General features: G+C 44.1%; 2 protein-coding genes across 2 annotated transcripts; both read right to left on the bottom strand.

Annotated features, from left to right (window-relative positions):
* Positions 1 to 8,863: 8,863 nt before the first annotated feature.
* On the bottom strand, positions 8,864 to 11,149 carry LOC136451479 (uncharacterized). The gene is made up of 2 exons (XM_066452184.1): positions 9,344 to 11,149; positions 8,864 to 9,246 (listed from the first exon to the last, which is right to left on the bottom strand). Exons 1-2 carry the CDS (start codon positions 10,940 to 10,942, stop codon positions 9,199 to 9,201), a joined length of 1,647 nt encoding a protein of 548 aa, XP_066308281.1. The 5' UTR covers positions 10,943 to 11,149; the 3' UTR covers positions 8,864 to 9,198.
* A 1,527-nt stretch (positions 11,150 to 12,676) lies between these two features.
* LOC136451478 (histidine--tRNA ligase, chloroplastic/mitochondrial-like) lies at positions 12,677 to 17,113 on the bottom strand. Its single transcript, XM_066452183.1, has 10 exons — positions 16,637 to 17,113; positions 16,435 to 16,522; positions 16,194 to 16,324; positions 15,999 to 16,091; positions 15,554 to 15,628; positions 14,824 to 14,941; positions 14,408 to 14,550; positions 13,712 to 13,840; positions 13,142 to 13,302; positions 12,677 to 13,075 (listed from the first exon to the last, which is right to left on the bottom strand). Exons 1-10 carry the CDS (start codon positions 17,012 to 17,014, stop codon positions 12,937 to 12,939), a joined length of 1,455 nt encoding a protein of 484 aa, XP_066308280.1. The 5' UTR covers positions 17,015 to 17,113; the 3' UTR covers positions 12,677 to 12,936.
* Positions 17,114 to 18,128: the final 1,015 nt, after the last annotated feature.

Below are 18,128 nucleotides of genomic sequence, written 5' to 3'. Positions count from 1 at the left end.
TAAAGTTTGTAGTCTTCCTGCAAAATAAGGGAATCTGTCGTATGGTTTCGTTCTTCCATAATCTAGCGATCTTGCCCTTCTATAATAAGACCTGTCTTCTTTTAACTTAGACTCTCCGTAGTCATCTTCTTTGTCAAATCTTCTTGATATTTCTTAGTAGCGTTGGCTCAGTTCTGGTTTGTCTCTTTCTTGATGCTTTGAGTAGTGTTCCTTCCTTCCATTGATATCAGCACTTTCTACTGGTCCTATCCTTTGAAAATTCGATTTTTTGGGTGGCCGCTCCCTTTGTGGCTCCTGTGGAATTTCTTCGCCGGGTTGTTTTTCTGATCCCCTGACTTCTTTCTTCTGGCCTTCCTTTGCTTTCCTGTTATTTGTGAGGGTGTATAACTCCTTTGTTAATTCTTCAATTCTTTCCCTTTTTGTATTTTTTGTGGCTTCTTTTTCTGCCTTCTTTCTGTTGTATTCCGTTAGCTCCGCTTTGTATTTATTCCAGACTTGCTTCCTTTGTTTAGCCCGGTTCCTCCTTCCAGCTTTCAATTTGTTCTTCTTTAGCCTTGCTAGTCTTTGCTCATCATTTTTGTTGCTGTTGCTTTTCTCATCTGACGAGATGTTGCCTTCTGATTCGTCTAAAGATTTTATATCTAGTATCTGTGGTGGTTCCAAAGGTTGTTCTAACTGCTCCGCCATGTATATAGTATACCTCTTCCGAGTTCTTCTTGTACGGTATTCCATCCTTCGTTTGGTTGAGCTATCTGTAGCTTTTGAGCTGGATCCAAGTTCTTTTCCCTCTTGATAAGGTAGTTCTTCAACACGCGTGCCAGTCTGGACTTTGCTTGAGGTGAAAGAACCTAGCCAATGCACCACACAATCTTGCAGGGTCACTGTCATGATCATCCCTTCTTGTGCTCCTCCCAGGAGTATTTTTCTTGCTGAGTTCATCTTGTTTTGGGTAAAGTGTTGATAGACTGATGCCGCGTTGCGCAGTTCGTAAGTTCCCAAGTTCTTCTTTGAGTTGTACGGGTCGTATCCCTTCGCGATCGTTGTTGTGTCTCCGAGTCCAATTAGGCTTGGCTCTTGTGCCGTGAAGATTGTCTTGGAATCAGGTTGTATCTCTTTTTCAGAGTTGGTTTCATATTCGCTTTCTTTCTTATTCCGAGCTGTATCCGAAGTTGAGAGTTTCGTCATCTTCTCGGCGAGTTTGTATTGAACTTCGTCATCGAATTCTTTTTCTTCTTGGAGACGGGTACGAAGCTTGCCGTCGCTGTCAGCCTTGCAGATCCAGGATCCGAAGACAAAGGTTGTTCTCGCCAAAAAGGTCATCTTGAGGTTGAGGTCCACCGAACTCTCGAGAAAAAATTCATTGAAAGCCCCTACCTGGCGCACCAGCTGTCGATGTTTTACCACCGATAGCCTGCCACGGGGGTACCCAGGACAGTTGTTCGGGCTTCGGTGAATAGCGAAATTCGGTGGTTACACAAAGAGACTCACGATTTATACTGGTTCAGGCCCTCGACTTGGTCGAGTAATAACCTTACGTCCAGTTTTGGCGTTAGCCTGTTTGCGTTGTATTGCTTTGAGTATCGGGTATGCATTCTCTTTTTACAATGGGTACCCTCACCAGCCCTTTATAGTCCAGGCGCTGAGAGGCGTTGTTTGTGTCCTATTCGGATACAAGATTAGAGTCCTAAGCTACGCTTCGGGCGTCTTTCGTTGTATAGTTTGAGTTGGAGTTTCGGTTTTGCACGTTGCTTTGCTCCACGTTCTTCTTGGCGATTGGGCTGTAGGCCTTGTTACCAAGGCCTACCTCCCTGTAGTATGGTCTATGGGGGGCCCGTAGGGTTCCCCAACGACATCCACCATGGCAGGAAAACGGAATAACCACCCATAAGCGTCCAATTAAAGGAAAAATAACAAAACGTGTCATTATGCACCTCTTTAAAAAGCTTAATTTACAATGCAAAATTCATTTTCTAGGCGCTTATAGCATATCAAAATAACCGAACAGCTCTCACGGGATTACGATAGAGATGGTCGATGCGCCGCTGCTTCGTGGAGTGGTGACGCCGTCCCTAAGCGCCCGAACTTATCGACGTTGTGCTCCACCATGGTAGGAAAACGGAATAACCACCCATAAGCGTCCAATTAAAGGAAAATTAACGAAACATGTCATTATGCACCTCTTTAAAAAGCTTAATTTACAATGCAAAATTCATTTTCTAGGCGCTTATAGCATATCAAAATAACCGAACAACTCTCATGGACTTACGATAGAGCCGGTCAAGGCGCTGCTGCTTCGCGGAGCGGCGACACCGTCCCTAAGGATTTTTTTTAATTTTAACATTTTTTGAAAACTAATTTTAAATCTAACACTCTCTGTTTATTTAAAACTAACACTTTTGGCCGCGTCTATTCTCATGGCGTGGCCAAATGCCCCATGCATGGTGGCGCGGCAGGGAGCTGACGTGGTGACGACCGGTATCGCTGACCGGTGACGTGGCAGGGCCTGCCGCGCCACCATGCATGGCGTGGCGGTACCTGAACGGTTTAATTGGAACTTTCCGCGCCGATAGTGGGAGTTACTCTAGGTATTGCTTGACGTAAAACCAATAGTGGATTTTTTTTTTCTATCTTTTGTTTAATCTTTTTCACGGTCGAATAGAGAATTTGATAAGCCAATGATTTTTTTCATAATATGGTTAACCACCATGTTAACTAATCGACTACGAAAAATTGGATCGGATTGAAACGAATAATTTTTAAGGGAAAAAACTTATTTTTTGGCCCCATATTATAGGATCGGTAGCGACGCGACCATGGACCCTAGCGTCGAGATGCCCTGGGACCGCCGGGTTCCAAACTAGTTGCTACTTAATCTCGCCTGTAGTGATGCCACGATACATTGAAACGAATATGAAGCAAATAAATAAAGTCCGTGCGCAAGTTGACAAGCTGCCACATAACATTTTCATTGGTTTGATATAAGTTCAACATAACATAACCAACTAAGCCTACAAGTTTCGGACGCCAATATTAGTTCGACCTAACAAACTAAGACCTAGGAGTTTAAGGATCCCTCGGACGCCTGTCTCTTCGGATTTGTTGGGAACACATTGGGAGTGTAGCCAACGTCGGTGTGGTCGCATCGCCGGTGCATATGGCTCGTACCCTGCAAGTATATGATATGCACGATTACTTAGAATTATTTATGATCGTTAGTTCATGTAGCCTACGTATTTAAAGAAACTACCTTTGTTAGTACCTGTGAGGCTCCTTGGGTACCAAGCGGGGCAACACCTAGCTGAGACATGCCGATCTCGTCTTGTGGCCAATCGTCCCACTGGTCGTGCTGTCTGCAGAAGCTCGGGGGTCGTCGTCGTCCTCGTCGTCCTTGGTTGCAGGGTCCTTCCCAGCGCTATGATGTGGTGGTGTACGCACCGCATAAGTGGCACCTGTCACCGGCTAAGAAGAGCCAGCTGGTGTCCTCAAAGAGGCTGAAGACGTGCCACTCAACCACGCCGGGAGTGGTGGTTCCTTATAAGGAGTGTCCATACAGCTCAGCTTTTGAGCTAGCTTCCTAGAGCTCTTCTTTATCTTCTGCATAAATAGACGTTAAAGTTAGTGCATTTTCTAAATGTATATACACTAAAGAAACATTTTTAGAATGGACCAGTTGATCAGAGCCTCCTTAGCCTATGGGTCCAAGTAATCAAAGCGCTCCGTGATCCAGGACGATGAAACACCGAAACTTTTTCTGAAATTCACCAAAGAAAATGAAAGCAATGCAAGTATTAAATAGCCTTGAATTTCTCACTTATTTTTCTTGGAAGCCTCATCATCCGGTGCAAGAAAGCCAATAAACTGAGCCACCAGCTCCCTCCAGTGATCGTTGTCAACTATCTCTGTCACTGGAAGTCCCTCCAACCGAAGGCCAAAAAATAGTCTTCATGTCTTACATGGTCAAGGTCATCTCGCCATAAGGTAGGTGGAACGTGTGGGTCTCAGGCCTCTACCTGTTATAAGAATAGAACGACTATTAGTTGCCACAAATTTGTTACAAGAATGTTTACGTACAAATAAGGCACTCGCACCTGTCTATAGCTACAGTAAGTCATGCTGGGTCAAGAGGCGGAAGACCGTAGTTGACAACATGGACAAGCTCGAGAAAGCCGGCATGCCGTATGTACGGCGCATAACGCTTGTCCCATTTATGTGCCCCGGTGTGCATGTAGGGCCTTAAAGGAGGCAAGGCCACCTCTACGTCGTTGTCACTCAAGATGTGTGCTCGGTGCTAGTCGTCGTACTCTACCTCAAGAATGGGGTACAACGGGTGTTGCGTAGGAGGGCCCATCCTGTTTCAAATTGATAAACAAAGGGTTAGGGTATTCAAATTAACATTATGTAGCATTGCGAAATTTGGACTACTTGTTATGCAATACGAATACAATATGAAAGCACATGTATATATTCAAAGTAACATTAACAAACATATTAAACAACTTAACTAGGAATATAAGCATTTGACGAAACTTCATCAAGTCATCAAAATCGACGTATCAGGCACCCGTAAGTACCGATATTTGAAAACTAGTATCTATACCCAAAATTCATAACTAAATGACTAACTATAAACTAAATAATAAATACTTAATCAATCCCTAAACCCAAAATCCTAACTATACTACAATACACAACCTCAAACCTAAAAACTACCTACCTAAATCACAAACAAATTCACTAACCTAACTATACTAAATCACTAACTATCCTAAATTACTAACAATCATAAATCAATAACAATCATAAAACCCTAACTATCCTAAATCACTAATTATCCTAAATCAATAATAATCAAAATAAAATAAAATCAAGAGGGGGTACCTTGATAGGAGCGGGCGGCCTTGACGCGCTGGCATTCGTGGCGCGGACGTGGGCGGGCGGGCACGACCGGAGTGGGCGGGCGGGCGGGCGTGGCCGGCGCTGGCGGTGGGGCGCGTGCGGGCGGTCGTCCGAGCACGTTGGCGGCGGGCCGCGTGGGGGTGCTGTGGCGGCGGGGCACTGCGTGGCGACGGGCAGGCGAGGCGCGGCGTGCGAGCGAGCAGGGGGCTCGCTCGCGATATTTATGTGCCCCTGAGGCGCCAAAATGGGTGGCGCGGCAGGCCCTGCCACGTCAACCGTGACCCTTTCCGGTCGTCGCCACGTCAGCTCCCTGTCGCGCCACCATGCATGGCGCGTCATAGGCATTTGGCCGCGCCATGGCAATAGGCGCGACCAAAAGTGTTAGTTTTTACAAAAAAAACAAAGAGTGTTAGATTTAAAATTAGATTTAAAAAAGTGTTAAAATTAAAAAAAATCTCCCTAAGCGCCCGAACTTATCCACGTTGTGCTCCACCATGGCAGGAAAACGGAATAACCACCCATTAGCGTCCGAAAACATACAATTCTATTCTATATTTATAAAAAAAACAAGTTAATTTTTTTAGATTTAATTAACTTTATAAAAAATAGTATCATATATTTATGTTTTTAAATAAATTTACTGTAAAATGTTCAAGAATTAATATTTACTAGGTATAATAGATGTTAGTAAATTTTATATAGATTTTATTAAGTTTAAAATTGTTTGATTTCCTAAAAAGATGAGAGTTGTATTTTTTAGGGAGGGAGTACCATTGCTTTGCTTTCCTTCGAAGGACAGTGTGTCAGTATTTCCTTCAACTCACGAGTCTCCATGGTGTTTTTCATAAAAAGTCCGTTCAACCTTTTTGAGTTAAAACAACAAAAACATTTTACTATTTAAATCCATAAGACAGGAATACACAACCTTTCAAAATGGTGTTAAAAAAACATGGAGAACTGACATGATTTTATAACGCTATATACTCCCTCTGTCCCTTAAAAAAAAGTCATTCTCGTTTCTCATAAAGTCAACAACTTTTAACTTTGCCAAATATATTTAACAAATATTAATATTTACTGTTAGTATCATTAGGTAGCATATGCTTTTATAACGCTATATAAATCTGGTGGGTTCAAGATCGTGATCCTTTAATTAATTGCCACGATGATTGATGATGACCAAGCAACCTGGGATCATGCCTACATCTACTTAGAGCATCTCTACCATTAGCCCATAAATCAGGGCCTCTAGTTTTATTTTTATAATTTTTTACTTTTGAGCCCTCTATTTTAGGCTTAACTTCAATAGTAAACCCTAAATTAAAGTTTCTACTTCTCTTATGACAGTGAGACCTCGTTTGTAATTGACATAGCCTTATTTATTTATTTATTTATTTTGTCTTCTTCAACATTTTACTCTCTTCCCCTTGACCCGATCCCGGCCGGCTACCGCCTCTCAGACTCCTACGCTGCCACCTCATCATCGTCCTCCTCTGTCTTTCTTGACCCTGACCGCAAGGGTAACTCCTCCAACGCTGACCCGACCGCTCCTCACTCATTACAACTGAGCCACACCATCGCTCTATCTACCATCGTCAGTCGAGGAGGGTAGCCGGCCGGGTGGGAAGGGCAAGCTCAAGGAAAGGAGTGCCGACCTTACTAGCAGAGAGGGTGGTTGGGGAGGTGGCGCTCGTGGATGTTTCAAAAAAAAAAGGTGGCGCTTGTGGAAAAAACCACCGAGTGGGGCAGATCTCGAGTGGTCAAGAGTGGGTAAAATGGTCAAAGCTCCTTAATCCATCGAGCAAAGGAGGGGAATAGTCAATGGTTTATTGACGGTGCTGACTATCGCTCTATGTTTACAAGGGGAAAAAACATATGATAGCATGACGAGGAAGCTGATTGATATGAGGTTGTGGACCACCATGATTTCTCCAATTTGAGAGTGAGAGTGAGAGTGGAGAGCAAAATGGCTTAAGAGTTTCCACGTGATATTTTTGAATAGAAACAACTCCAAACCGTCCATGACACATTACATCAACCTTGAATCAATTCTACATATACTACCACCGTCCCTAAAAAAATGCAATTATAACACAGTGTCACGTTTTAGTACCTTAAATTTAACCAATTATAGATAAAACAGTATCTATATTTATGATACCAAATACATATCATCTAATTAATTATGAATTATATTTTCATAATAAATTAATTTAAAGACATAATTGTGAATATTATTCACTAAAAACTTGGTCCAACATGAATCACTTTTTGTGGCACGCAACCCATAGTTGCAATTTTTTTAGGACGGATGTAGTATACATCAAACAATTTTTTTTGTTGGTGGAGGGTGGGGTTGTGATTTGGGGATTATCTCTCTGTAAGGCTATTTCCAACAACACCACCTAAAATACAAGACCTATTCGTACTTTGGGTAGCGCTATAGGTAAAAGGTTCAATACTTATTCGGCATCTTCTCCAACAATAAGACCCAAAAGAGAATCATTTCTATAAATGGGTTTTTAGGAGAGAGGATACCCATATTTGGGTTGTGTCTCTCAGGCAACCCAAAATAGGTCTTCCGTATAGATACTCTGTTGGAGGCTGGTTTTAGGTCTCTCACTACCCATTTTGAGTTTAGGTCTCTTTGTTAGAGACAGTCTAACTACTGCCCAAGCGCAGAAGCGCTACCCAAATCTTAGGCCTAGTTAAGTTCCCAAAAATTTTCACCGTAAACTATCACATCGAATCTTGCGGTACATGTATGAAGTATTAAATATAGACGAAAATAAAAATTAATTGCACAGTTTGGTTGAAAATCACGAGACGAATGTTTTAAGACTAATTAGTCCATGATTAGCCATAAGTGCTACAGTAACTAACACGCGCTAATGATGGATTAATTAGGCTTAATAAATTCGTCTTGTAGTTTCCAGACGAGCTATGTAATTAGTTTTTTTTATTAGTATCCAAAAACCCCTTCCGACATCCGTGAAACATCCAAAAATTTTCATTTCACGAACTAAACATACCCTTAGATGACAAAAAAAAGATCCTTTGCTGATAAAGTTAATTAATATTTCCACAGCACATGGATGCAGAACCGGCGCGTTGTCTTGTCGGGTCGCCCATCAATCATACATGAAGCGAACATGGCAAGTTTATGCCTGACAGCAACAATACGCATAACGGCCAAGGCATGCCATTTGTTTATGCAAGACAATCGGATGTTCAGGCTTGAGAGGCGTGCTCGTGAATGCAAGGCATGGGCCGTTTAATTGGCTGATGGGCTCGGATGATATCGCAGCCCATGTTTCATCCATTCAGAAATTACATTTTTTTAGATAAGGATTCAGAAATTACATATTTGGCTAGTATAGAACAGTTGATTGAAGCCGCCAATATCAAATGCAGACTGGTTACATCATGTAAACAGCAATAAGATGTCCCATTGAAATTGAGTGCCTGTTTAGTTCCTAAAATTTTGCAAAATTTTTCAAGATTCCCCGTCACGTCGAATCTTTGGACGTATGCATGAAGCATTAAATATAAATAAAAAATAAAACTAATTACAAAATTTAGATGAAATTCACGAGACGAATCTTTTAAGCCTAATTAGACTACGATTAGACACTAATTGCCAAATAACAACAAAAGTGTTATAGTACCATTTCGCAAAAAAAATTCGCCAACTAAACAAGGTCTGAAATTAACTTGCTCAACTAAGCCCTTGTTTAGTTCCACCCCGATTTCCAAAAAGTTGCTACAGTAACTGTCACATCGAATGTTTATGGCCCGTGCATGGAGCATTAAATGTAGACGAAAAGAAAAACTAATTGCACAGTTTGGTGGGAAATTGCGAGACGAACGTTTTAAACCTAATTAGTCAATATTTGGATACTATTTGCCAAATAAAAACGAAGGTGCTACACAAATTCCAAATTTCGCGAACTAAACAAGGACTAATTTATTCAACCCAGGACTGGATGGAAGTACAGTGCCCTCTGAAAGTCTGAATCGAGATCTGAAGCTACTGACAGTAGCACACTTTCTGATCGTGCTCTTGAGGACAATGTATAGAAGTTAAAATAGACAAAAATAGACGAGAAGCCAGACCTGCAAGTCCTAAAATCATCTAGGATCCTGAAAAACAACTTAACATAAATCACGAAACACTCCTACGTACAATTTAGCACAGCAGAATGAATACTGAACCCCAGATCACAAATCCTAATAACAACAAGCACATCTTCAGCACTGCCAAGCAATTACGCACCAATTTTTTCTTCCTCTTCCAAATTATCATTCTTGTCCTCTCGCCACAATCTTGTACTTGCCTGTCACTTGTTGCTGCAACAACATAAACACAAACGTAGACAGGAAAAATTTTGCGTTACGGTTGCTAAATGTCAGCAAACTAATTAGGAAATGTCAGTTATCATTTTACCTTCTCCCATAGCTCGGTGTGCTCTCTGCAGAAGCCGGCGACGATGGCGCAGCCCTTCCCTTCCTGGTACTCGATGCAGAGGCCGGCGCCGAGGCCGCACGAGACGTGGAAGCCGAGGCCGCACTTGGGCTGGGAGCACTCGAGGGCGCACCCTTTGTTGCCCTCGCAGATGTAGCAATCCTTGGCGAACCGGTGGGCGGGGACGCGGGAGCAATCGATGCCATCGCGGCCGTCGGGGTCCCGGAAGAACACCTCCGGCACGAGCAGCGCGCACGAGATGTGCGCCCACTTCCCCTCCGTCGTGCGCTTCATCGCGCCGCCGCTGGCCGGGCAGAGGCAGCAGCTCCGGCGGCGCACCGCCGGCTTGCTCTTCTTGGCGATGCAGAGCGAGCAGAACCAGTCGCCGTCGGGGATGGCCTGCGCGAGCGGGTTACCGTAGCAGGACGCGTGTACCATGAGGTTGCACCCGTCGCAGAACACGATGGGGTCCGACGGGTCGCCGTCGGTGCTCGCGCACACGGCGCAACGCACGCCGTCATCGTCCTCCACGGGCTCTTGCTCTTGCTCTTGCGCCGCCACTTCATCAGCTCCATTCCTCGGCTCTTCTTTGGGAGATGCTCCCTTCGCATCAGGCGCTGCGTCGGATTTCTTGCGCACTTCAACCACAGCTTCAGACTGCTCGCCATCGACGGTCTTGCAGGGTTTCTCCAGACCTTTACCTTTACGGGGTGGAGACCTTGGTTTCATGGACACCTGCTCCTTGATTCCCTTTTGATTGATGGGCTTCTCAGGTTTCTTGAACTCTTCGCCTCTAGCGCGTTCTTCGGTGCCACTTGCCACTCTAGAATTGATGGCGCCGCCGCCGCCGCCGCCGTGCTTACTGGATCCTTGAGGCCTGGCTTCTTTGGCGGCGACTACCCGAGCACCATCTGACTGCACGGATGGAGGCGGAACAAACGGCGGCATCACGCGCTTGTTGACCGGCAGGCATACCGGGGCAGAACGCGCGGCGTCCTCCCGACGAGCTGGCGAGTTGGCGCGCTTCTTAGCCAAGACGCAGGCCGAAGCGACCGTGTCCACCGGCGGCGCGGCGCAAGCGCGCCTGTTGGCTGGTAGGCACGCCGGAACAGAACCGGCGGCGTCGCCCCGAAGCGCGGGCGCGTGGACGCGCTTCTTGGCCGAGGCGACCGCACCGGGCGGCACGGGCGGCGGAGCGCACGGGCGCTTCTTGGCCGGAACGCACGCCGGCACGGCCGCATCCGCCGGCGCCGCGCAGGCGCGCTTCTTGGCGGGGAGGCACGCGGACGCCGTGTCCTCCGGCGGCGCCGCCAGGATGGCTCGTTTCTTCGCCGGGAGGCAGAACGGGGCGTCCGCCACCTCCACCCGCGGCGCCACGATGGCTCTCTTCTTCACCGGGAGGCAAACAGCGACAGCGGCCTCCTCCGGCGGCTGTGGCTGCGGCGGCGTCAACACGCGCTTCTTGGCCGGCAGCAGCACGCTGGGAGTCGATCCGAGGTGGGAGCCGATGTGCCTGAATCGCTTCGATGGCGGCAGGTCGCGGACGCTGCCGCTCGCAATGCCGTTCTTGGCGATCTCCATGGACGACCGGCGGCGGCGAGACGGATGAGCTCAAAGATTGGGGAATAAGCAACAGGGGGAGGAGACTTTTCTGGGCGCGGGAATTCGCAGCGGAGGGAAGGACGGGGGTTTAAAGATCGCGCGAGCTCGAAAGATTTTCGGGGTTGGGTGTTGAACGGCCAGAACCAGAGGGGGAGAGGGCGGCGCGCGGCGGAGGAATCTGAGCAACATTTTTGCTCGGTGGGAAGTCGAAATCGAAAGGGGAGGAGATGGCGTCTCTCGATTTGGGTTTGAAATTTCAAACTGGGCGGAGACGCGGAATGTTTCTGCCGCGGGGCATCGGTTTGCGGGGAAATTTTTTTGTTTTCGTTTGGGAGGGGAAGAAGCATGTGGCGGCGAAGTGGCGCCAACCAGTGGCCCGCGCGCGCGCCAGATTGGGTGAATTGCGAATCGAGCAAGAGCAGTTGATTGGGCCTCATTACTCCAAAAAAGAAGTCTTGGGCTTTTCTATGGGCCGGCAACCCACGAACAATAACGGGTGTTATAATGAACGTAGTTATTTATGATATGGAATTTCTCAACAAAAAAACACTTATGATTGGAATCCAGGGACTCCTCTTTCGCAGATTTCTCTGTTCGTTCCCCTGTGGTTGTGGTTGAATTATTTTAATCCACCATTCTTTGTTGTTTCTTACTCTGTGGTTCGTTGCTAGGTCTTGTAGAGCAGACCAAGGTTCCACCAGCCTCCAGAGTTGTTTCGAGTATGTACAGTTTGCCATGAGATGGGTATGGGACCCCTGTCAGCAATAACATTATTGGCAGCCTTCAGAATAGGAGCCAAGTGGGAAAAAAAACTGACATTTTGGCTACATGTTTAGTTTCCTATTCTGGCCCGATCACAATCACCAAAAGAGCCAGTGAAACCGTGCATTGTATGCTGGCTTCGCCAAGCACATGCCGAGTGATCTACTGATCTCTAGTAGTGTTGGTCCATAATTCAGTGAACTGGTGTAGTCCTCGCATCCAGAGCAAATGTTGCAGAATGAGACCATAATGCACGTGCTAGAGCCCCAGCCCCCGATGGCCCGATGGGAGCGTGCTTACTCTATTGCGCCGTCTACATGTACCTACTCCTGCAATCAGCGGCGGGGGCACCTCGGACCTCGGTGCCGGCAGCACTCTCCTGAGTCATGGGTCCTGACCGGCCCACCAACGGCCGATGACTGTCAGTGGCTGTGATTATCGCGCGGAGAATAATCATGATAAATCAGTTTTTTTTAGTACTACATTAAGACCCTGTTTGGATTGCAGAAATATCAAAAGAAAAGTACAGAAATTATAAAACGGAGAAAAGAAAGTGAGAATGCGTGTTTGGAACAAAGGAAATCCCACTTCCTTTCCTTTGGAATCCTACATACAGACGCTCGTTTTACAGGAAAAAAAAAAAGAATCCACTCAGATCTCTGGTCTTAACTTCCTTCGAGCTTGCCCAAAGAAAGTAGAAAATTAACATGTTACTTCCTACGTTTTTCCTGTGTTATGAATTCCTGTGTTCCAAACACCCCTTCTAGTTATTTTTCGCGTTTTTCATTTCCTCTGTTTTACCACTATACACTCACCCCATTCCTGCGTTTTTTTTCTATTCCCGTGTTTTTTATTCCTGCGTTCCAAACAGGCCCTAAAGGAAAAAAAAAACAGGTTCAACCAAAATAAAAATAAAATGGTTTCTTAGCCAAGCTGGAGGCTATACGTTAATGTATGTCTGATGTGTATTTACACTTTTTTTTTTGAGACTGTATTTACACTTTTACAGTCAAATGAACATACAAGCTGGCAAGGGTCATGGCCATGAATTCTGAATGAATATGAATTGTTATTACAGCATCAACGAGTTACAGAAAACTGTTACTGCACGTTAAACTCCAGGATAGCTAGCTCCTGTTTGATTTTATCCCACTCGGTCTCACTCACCAGCATTAGCCGAGGCATACCGTTAACATTTTTACAAATTACAATCACTCTAGTTCACCTGCCTTTACCTCGAATTCTTCCCTGGTTGATAGTATCTTTACGCGAACCATGCCTCGCTCCCACTCAGAATTTCCAACCAATATCAGCCTGCTAGCATTGATCCTCTCCGCGTGCTTAAATACCCTAGTAGTAGCAAAACAGATATTTCAGGCACGGCGATAAAGCAAGGGGAAAAAATGGTAGGCATACCATTTGAGACGTCTGTCTTCTACAAGGTCAACAGATCGGCCTTTCTTCCTCAGAGACGAAGCAATACTGGATGCTGCTCCTTCAAGTTCTTCGTCCAAAGGGAAGACAATGTCATCAATTTGACGTGACATATCAGGCAAGAGACCCTTTTCTTTCAGCAGCTGTCAGAACACAAATCACAACCGAATCAATGCCACTACATTGAAGCAGTACCACAAACTCAAAATGGTGTATTTTCAGCAGCTGTTGGAACACAAATTACACCCAAATAAATGCCACTCCCTTGAAGCAGTATCACAAACTCAAAATGGTGTACAAACTGCAATAATACTTTTCAAGAAATTCATGTTATCAAGACGAGACTTTTATTTCTGTACTCCACATTGCATGAATTAGCACGCACATAGTAGTTGTGATGGCTAGAGTCATGAATTGGTCATGTTTTAGGTATTAACAGATGTTGCCCTTATTTGCATTAAACATCAATCTAAAACTGAACTTATTCTTACACCAACCGGATTGCTTATAATTCTAAAAAAAGAACCAGGGATAAGATAAAACAGGACATACTTCCACTATAACAGCATCTCCAAATCCAAAACCACAAGCTGGTATATCTTCACTTCCAAATGTTGAAAGCAATCTATCGTACCTTCCACCACCACAAATTGCTCTCAGTTTTCCTTCTCTATCAAATGCCTACAAAAGTCGTACAAGAGTGTCAAAACAGGAGTTGGTGGCATGAAAAAGGTAGTGTAGAATACATTTATTGGGAAAGGGAAAAATAAAGGAATGTCAGATCAACACAACATGTTAAAAAAAATCCAAATAAACTATCATAACGAAATATGCTATCTAATCAGGCAAAAATATTAAATGGTAGATCAAGTTATAACCTACCATTCTGCATGGACTATACTGTAGTAGCTTAAGCACTCAGCCACTCACAATGATCCAAAGAACAGAAATCATGATATTTGACTTTAGAAATCGCTATAGAAATATTTTTTTTCTCGAATACACAGGAGAGCTGCATATCATTATATTAAGAAGAAAAAAGGGGTAGGAACCTTACAAGTTACAAAGACACACCCAAACCACCCAAATGCTACAGAAATATTATTTGTAAATAGAATAGAGATTATTGTTTGAAAATCAATTGTATCTTTTCAAATAAGCTTTCATGTGCAGTTAGATGACATGGCCCGTTCTCTGCTTGTTAGTGGTCCTGCTGTTGACATAAGAAAGAGATGAGCTGAAAACAACCTCAAATACAATTCCTGTGTAGTATGCAAGGCCACGGACCACTGATGCATCAAAACAAATCCAATCAGCATAACCATATTGCTCCGCAAAGGAGAAGAGTTTCTTCAAGTCAGCAACAGCTTCAACACCAGAGCCTAGCACCTCTGCATAAGTATATCAAGATTAAACAAGAACCTTTGCCAAAAGGTCCTGAAGATTAAAAAACAAACACTTATATGGATAAAGAAAGCCAAGATTGTCAGCTTAACAACAAATAAAGCACAAAGGCCCAACATAAGAGAATACCTTTAATTAATATTCTTTTAGGTAATACATTTTCCAATTTAGCAACATTACCTCAGTATAATATTCAAGTAAAGGTATATCATATGGAGAATGCATAATAACAGGCCAACAACAAAAGGTTAAGAGAAAACCTTCAAGTTTGGACAATGACTTGAGCGAAAGCACATCGATGATACCCTGGACAGCTTCAGATGACAGCCCAGTGGAAATAAGTTCCTTCTCGATTTCTTCCCTGGTCATTTTACCCAACTGCATAATGCTTATGTTAGAATGCAAGAAAGTCATTACACCGACAAAAGTCTAGCAATAAACAATTACATCAATGCATGGGTATTCAGCTTGTTACAAATAGTTAAGATATAAGATATGAAAAGCAAAACAGAGATAATCTGTTCCAGAGACTGGGCTTCTGTGGTAATTGATCACTGGTTACTTCAAATTCCCAATAGAGGTAGAATGGTCCATGTCACCATCTAATGAGAGCAACATGTGCTCTTCGTAGCAAGTGTCAAACTCTTAAAAGGAAACCGGTTTTGGAGGGGTGCACTCTGGACTCTAGTAAGAGTTGAGGTGGTTTAAGTTTAAGATTTGTTCCATTACCGAAAAAAAGTTAAACCTCTAGTGTATCAATGAAAATGTAACAATATGAAAAGATATACAAACTATCCTGTTTCTGTTTGCGGTTCAATGTTATAAATTACCACAACTTGTCAGCTCCCAAAGCTACAAATAGAGTATGATTGGCAAGCAGATAACATGGTACTGTAACCCAGAGCTACAGAGTACAACTGGCAAGAAAATAATATGGTACAGCAATCAGCAATGAACAGATGGTAATTCAGTAGCAGAATTTGGGCATACTTTATCAACAATAACACAAACTTCAGTGAATAAATGTTCTGGGATGGAGTACATCGTCAACACAGCCTGAAGAACCTGCAAAAGGCAAATGACAGCCAGCAAGAAATCAGAGAAAACACATGCACTAACATGTATCATGACGTTATAATGTATTCAGGTGTCAGCAGCTACATCATTTTTAGGTAATCCAATTCCCAGAGTTCTTATTTCCTTATGAAATAGGTAATAAGGAATAGAAAGGTCATCCACTACCATGAAGCAACGTGATTATGTACCATACCAATTTGGTCATAGTAGTTTTAGATTGCGTGATTAAAAAGTACCAAAAAATCTTAACAATCTACTTTTGGAAGACATACGGACAAGGCAAAAGCACCAAAAACATGAAAGCGAAATATTGAGCAAAATGTGAACTGAAGATGGATACTTGAGTGTTAAAGGTTACCTTCCGACTGGACACCCTGATCCCCACATCTGAAGATGTAATTCCAAGACGTTGAAATAAGAGAACAATAGCATGAAGAAGCTCAGCCTCAGCCTGATTCGAACAATGAGATGGCAGTGCCGCATCAGTTCAAAGGTATACGAGCAGTCGAGCACAGCAGCATCTGGAATCATCAATAAAGGAGAAGGGTGGTACCCGAACTTTAGGCACACCAAATATATCCATATTCCATTGGTAATGTTCCCGCCTTCTTCCTCTAGTCATGCGCTCGTACCGCCAGCATTGTCCTATAGTAAACCATTTCAGTGGAAGGGAGACTGATTTTCTAGACAGAAAAGAGTAGATGAAAATCACATTCTGACGGAAAGAGGAGGCATGAATAGATACTAGATACGTTCCAGTGATGAGAAATAGATTAGCAAAGGCATACGTACCCCTTGTTTTATGACTAGCCGCGCGAGGGAAGGGGTGATTTCGGGCCTGAGAACAACACGGCGTCCCCCTTTATCCTCAAAGTTGTAGAGCTGCGGTGCAGAATCAAAAGCAAAGTTATAAATGACTCCAATTCAGAAACCAGAATGGGCTTATCCGCCGAATAATGATGAAGACGAGAACACAAACGAGTGGGGCGGAGAGACCTGCTGCGTAATCTCTTCCCCTGCCTTCCGGATGAAGAGAGCCTCCGACTCGAGAACGGGGAAATCCACCTCCTCGAAGGCCATGAGGCGGGAGACCTCCCGGAATTGGTCGAACAGCCAGGTGCGGAGCCGCATGTCCTCCGGCGGAAAGTCCCTAGTTCCGCGCGGAGGGTTGACATCGACGACGCCGTCAGCGTCACCGTGCGTCGAGGCGGCGTCGCCGTGGGTCAGTGTCGAGGAGGATGCGGCGGAGAAGAGACGGCAGCGGCTGTGGATGTGGCGGCGCGAGAAGGAGCCAGCAAGGCAGGTGGGGCTGAGGGGCAAGCGCGGGCGGAGGAGGAGGTGACGAAGCGACGGCGGCGACGACCACGCCGCCATCGATTCGACTCCACTGGCAGATTGGAAGCAAATCTAATCAGCGCGGCAGGCGGGTGGCTCGGGCTTGCGGCGCGGCGGGCGGACGACTCGCAAAAATGGGACTCGATACATCGATCGTTTGCTTTTTTATAGACACATATGGATCCACTTATCATTCACTGCAAGTGTTATCATACAGTCTATTTTATTGGCTAGTTCGTATCATTATTGGTTTGTAAAAAAATACTATTGACTAATTTATATAAGAGAAAAATATTATTCTAGATAAAAATTTGTGATCGTTTATGATAAGACATAGCTAAATGAACAGACTAATAATCAATGAGTCAATATTTGAGTGTTTTTTTTCGTAATTTTTTCCTCGGTAGGCCGACGGGTCTTCTGTAGGGATAAAGCTGTTTTCAGTAGGATAAAAAGGACTTTTCTACGTGTCATGCCCTTCGTTACATTCACTCTATTTATCTTCATTCTCTTCGTAGTGAGCTAGTATGCCCAAAGCCGGCTGTGAGTAGGAGGTCACTGATCGAGCACCCTTGCGCCGACGAATCCTGTGATAGGTCTTGTTTAGTTTCTCCAAAATAACTAATTACATAGATTACGACTATTTTGCGAGATAAATTTTTAAAGTCTAGGTAGTTCATGATTTAATAATGTGGTGCTACAGTACACACATGTGCTAATTACTGATTAATTAGGCTTAATAAATTTGTCTCACGGTTTACTGACGGATTCTGTAATTTGTTTTTTTTATTAGTATCCGAACACTCCATGTAACACCCCCATATGATATCTGATGTGGTACCCTAAAATTTTACGTCATGAATTTAAACAAAGTCTTAGATAGACTAAGAAAAGAAAGGACAACCTACTAGTAAGGCTCCGTTCGTTTGGAGGAATTTTGAAGAAATCTGAATGAATCAAAAAAAAAATTGTAAGAGGAAAACACTATTCTAAATAAAAAAAAAACAAATCAAATCGAATTTAATGACACATGAACAGAGCCTAAAAAGCTTCGGTGCTCAAAAGCAGCCGAACGAGCTGCTTCTGGAGCAGCCGAACGAGCAGCCGAATGGGGTTTCTTTCTGACTTATGGAAAGCCTGACCTGTTTCTTGA

Source organism: Miscanthus floridulus, chromosome 5, assembly GCF_019320115.1.
Source record: "Miscanthus floridulus cultivar M001 chromosome 5, ASM1932011v1, whole genome shotgun sequence".
NCBI lineage: Eukaryota > Viridiplantae > Streptophyta > Magnoliopsida > Poales > Poaceae > Miscanthus > Miscanthus floridulus.
Note: the sequence above shows the minus strand (reverse complement) of the source record. Positions and strands in the feature narration are given on the sequence as shown.

Coding starts and splice junctions, on each gene's coding strand:
- LOC136451479 (XM_066452184.1), bottom strand. CDS start 10,942: ATGGAGATCGCCAAGAACGGCATTGCGAGCGGCAGCGTCCGCGACCTG. Junction 9,247..9,343: donor ACACCGAGCTATGGGAGAAG/GTAAAATGATAA, acceptor ATGTTGTTGCAG/CAACAAGTGACAGGCAAGTA.
- LOC136451478 (XM_066452183.1), bottom strand. CDS start 17,014: ATGGCGGCGTGGTCGTCGCCGCCGTCGCTTCGTCACCTCCTCCTCCGC. Junction 14,942..15,553: donor TTTGTGTTATTGTTGATAAA/GTATGCCCAAAT, acceptor AGCATTATGCAG/TTGGGTAAAATGACCAGGGA. Junction 14,551..14,823: donor GTCATTGTCCAAACTTGAAG/GTTTTCTCTTAA, acceptor ATACTTATGCAG/AGGTGCTAGGCTCTGGTGTT.